At 42.4% G+C, this 3,678-nt stretch overlaps 1 protein-coding gene across 1 annotated transcript in view; it reads left to right on the forward strand.

Moving 5' to 3' along the window:
* The first annotated feature begins 6 nt into the window (after positions 1-6).
* Positions 7-3,678, forward strand: part of LOC107574164 (uncharacterized) — a 24,065-nt gene continuing 20,393 nt past the window's right edge. The window contains exons 1-12 of the mRNA XM_016260626.1: positions 7-82; positions 388-462; positions 557-789; positions 868-952; positions 1,065-1,208; positions 1,316-1,518; positions 1,614-1,717; positions 1,799-1,908; positions 2,956-3,132; positions 3,240-3,271; positions 3,365-3,389; positions 3,456-3,483. Coding sequence (XP_016116112.1) covers positions 38-82; positions 388-462; positions 557-789; positions 868-952; positions 1,065-1,208; positions 1,316-1,518; positions 1,614-1,717; positions 1,799-1,908; positions 2,956-3,132; positions 3,240-3,271; positions 3,365-3,389; positions 3,456-3,483 — 1,261 coding nt within the window. The 5' untranslated portion in view covers positions 7-37. The remainder of the gene's footprint in view (positions 83-387; positions 463-556; positions 790-867; positions 953-1,064; positions 1,209-1,315; positions 1,519-1,613; positions 1,718-1,798; positions 1,909-2,955; positions 3,133-3,239; positions 3,272-3,364; positions 3,390-3,455; positions 3,484-3,678) is intronic.

Consider the following 3,678-nt stretch of genomic DNA (forward strand, 5'->3'; position numbering starts at 1 on the left):
GGATCCATGGCATTCAAATAACAGCACAGTGTTTTATATGAGCACCGTTCCATCCGCCTCACCTCAAGACCCTCTCGGACAGGTAAGAATCATGCCAGTCACAGTCTCACAGATCAGGACTCGAGATCCATTTTCCAGCAGAGTTCAGCTGCAACCCTTATCAAACACACCGGAACAAGCTACTCAAGGTCTTCAGGATTAATAGAAAGTTACAGATGGTTTCGTTTGATCAGGGTTAAAGCTGAACTCTGCAGGAAAGTGGATCTTGAGGGCCAGAGTTGCCCAGCTCTGATGTAGACGAGTAGTAATAGTAGATGTTTGAGAGACTATGGTATGCTAATCTACTGAGATATTGAATGATTTATCTGTTCTTACATGTGGCTTCAGGCGTTGAATGGATTCATGACGGCATTTAGTCCTGTCGGGAGTTTTGCTAGACAGTTTGTGTCCTTGACGCAGCAGGTAACAGCACACACACACACACATTCAGTAAGGCATTATAAACCCAAACCCCATCTCCTGAATTCTGCTGTCTATGTCTGCTCTCTTCCTTAAGCAAAACTTGAACAGCATGCGGAGCACCACACTGGTGCAGGTCATGATAAACCTGACGCTCGCCGAGCTCGCTGCGCCGTTCAAGCAGAATTCCAGCCAACAGCTGGTCCCTTTTGACCCCATGAACGTTAACGACTGGTTCACACATGTGGTTTCTCCCGTACTCCGGCGATTCCTTCCTCCCGGCCAGATAGAAATCCACCCCAACCTCACGGCTGTCTTCCATAACCAGTTGTGAGTTTAATATGCTAGTACTGTCATAGTTATCCAAAAGCTTCCTCTGATAAAGTAATGGGAACATGTTTTCTTTAGCTACATTGAGACGGGGATGGGAGCTGGAGCCCAGAATGAAAGTCAGGACATCTGCAGTGTCTTTATTGATAATAGAACGTGTGGGGTAAGCTAAACGCATGCTGGAAACATGCATACACATTATTCCAAGCATGTTCTCTGCTGGCATGACATCATAATTTCATATGATAGCTCACACAGTGTGCTTGTCTTCCCAGCTGACGGACCTGGTAGAACATGTGGCCACTGTCCTGCACTGTGCAGCACGCTCAAACCTCACGCTCAATGAGGAGACGCTCCTGAATGTCCTCCTGCATCTCTCCCAGAACCTCAACGCTCTGCTGCAGCAGCTCTCCATGACTGTAAGATCTGCCAGACCTCAAATCAGCTGTGTACAAACCAATGCATTTAATGAGGAATGTTTTCAAAACAAATTCTTCTTGCATGTTGCTTCTTGCCACTCTCCCAGAACTTCAGTTCCCAGAGTTCCCCCTTCAGTGACCTCCTGGACCAAATGGTTCATGACACCTTCACGATGAGCAACTTGCAGGATGAGTCGTTTGTGAGATTATGGTTCCAGATCAAGTTAAAGCCTCTTCTCTCCACACTGACTCCAGAATATCTCACATGCCTCAGTCACAAAGAGTTCAGCTGCCAAACCTTCCAGATACTGTACGTCCACTGAACGCATAAGTCCTAATCCCACCTGATGAACTCTATTCTCAGCTGACCTCCACTCTCACCTGACCTACATGTTGTCCTTTCAGTGTTTCAGAACTCAGTGACAACATGCACCTGATGTCAGAAAAAGGTGCGCAGGATGTTTATCAGTATTTCATCTCATCTTTCCTGAGCCGACAAAATGTTTCAGGTACATCTATCCATCTGTTTATCCATCAGTTTATCCATCTATCCATCCATCTATAAAAATATGTTACCAACATGTTTTCAGGTGGCTGCCCCGCGGAGAACAGCAGCCTCTGGGTTACTCTGAATCTTGGTGAATTTTCAGAGTTTGCAACGTTGAGTGAAATGTACCAGCTGAACCAAGACTTCAATGCTGTGAGTTACCCACAATCCCACTGACAAGAACATCTCAGTTTGTTTTATTCTATCTCTAAAATGTCAATTTATCTCAATTCTTGACCTTCTCATCTGATTGATGAAATTGGAATTTTGTTAAAGGGGTCATGAATTGCCTTTATTTTTTTTTATTTTGTACTGTTCTCTGAGGTCCACTTACAATGTTATCAAGAGTTTACATTAAAAAAATCATTATAATTTAGAAGTAATAGGCTATTATCTGTTCTGTTTTAACCCCCTCATCAGAACACTCTGTTTGAATAGGCGTGGCGGATTGTTGACTCGGAAGTAAACGCCCACTGCTGTGATTGGCTAACAATTGTGTATGTTTGACAGCCTACATTCCTCACAGATGGATGCATAAATATTCAGTACATATCAAACGATCTGTTTAACAGACAAAGCAATAGTGATCCCATTATAAAAACAGTTACTCACACTTGTGTGTTGCGACATTACTGTCGGATCCAATATAGTCGCACAGCATCGTCTTTTAGTTTCAATCTTTCTGAAAATCCCACATCAAATTGTACCTTGTTTTTAAACGAATCCACGGTAAAATGAAGTGAACAAAGGACCAAGTTCTTACTGGCGCGGTCTGGATCTTCATTAAAAATAAAGTTCATCCACTCATTCCTAATGTTGGGATCAGAAGGAAGGCAATGCGTTATTTACACTACAAGCGCGAATCGGTGGGCGGAGCAAAACAGGCAGCGATTTAGAATCGATGGGCGGTGCTAAACAGGATGTTGATCTTCTGTGGAGGCGGGGTTTAGCCACACATCACATCATAGAGTGGCACATTCCACAAGATTTCGTTTGTTCAGACTGACTTCAATTTAAGCTGTTTTTAGACTAACGAGAAAGTTTTGAGTTCTGAAACTTTTATAAATATTTAAGAAATATTTTTATAGTACAATGACCTCTTACAGTATATGCCAAAAGATCAAGGGAATTTTGATTTCTCAGTTCATGACCCCTTGAAATTCTGTTTGTTAAATTAAATGTTTTCTTTGTGCATTTCAGATAGATGCCCTGGTGGTTCTCACTCCCAGACAGACAGCTGAACTCATAGTTGAGAATTTTGCAGGTCTCCCAGAGAAAAACATCATCATAAACATGGTTTTTGATCACATCCTGGTTTCTCCTGAAGACCGTGGTCTAGTTGAGATGCTTGGATATCTCATCATGCTCGCTGGCCAGGTAAGAGCATCTATGCCAAAGACTGTCTGTCTGTGGACATATGGCAAGACGTATAATTGCTTTGGAGTAAGGTGATTTTTTTTCCCTTATTTTGTTTTTTATGTCAGATGGGTTTGGAGTGCTCGTCATACCAGCAGATGTAAGTAAAACATTTTATATTACACTGTTTCTTTTACTATTTCTGCACTGCTTCGGTCGAGGCCCAGTTTCACATGATTTCTCTCTCTTTCAGGGTTCAGAGGCTGCAGGGATCTGTGGTTCCCTGTCAAATCAAAAATATACACTTGTCTGTTTTTATTATTTTCCTTCTTTTACTTTTACAGAAATCTCAATTTGTGATGGAATCAGCAGGTAGTGTTCATTATGGACTTTTAACTGAAAATTATATTCATGTCAAGTAAATCAAAATAAAGAGAAGAGTTTATCTACCCCACAGTAACGAGACTCTCCTGTCCGCGGGACTCGTGAGCGCCCCCTGTAGTGTGGACCTGCAGCAGTACACTTGCTCTTCGGTAAGAAAACCACGAGCAGAAAACTCAGTTAAAA

This window comes from Sinocyclocheilus grahami, unplaced genomic scaffold (assembly GCF_001515645.1).
Source record: "Sinocyclocheilus grahami isolate Dianchi unplaced genomic scaffold, SAMN03320097.WGS_v1.1 scaffold2132.1, whole genome shotgun sequence".
Classification (NCBI taxonomy): Eukaryota; Metazoa; Chordata; class Actinopteri; order Cypriniformes; family Cyprinidae; genus Sinocyclocheilus; species Sinocyclocheilus grahami.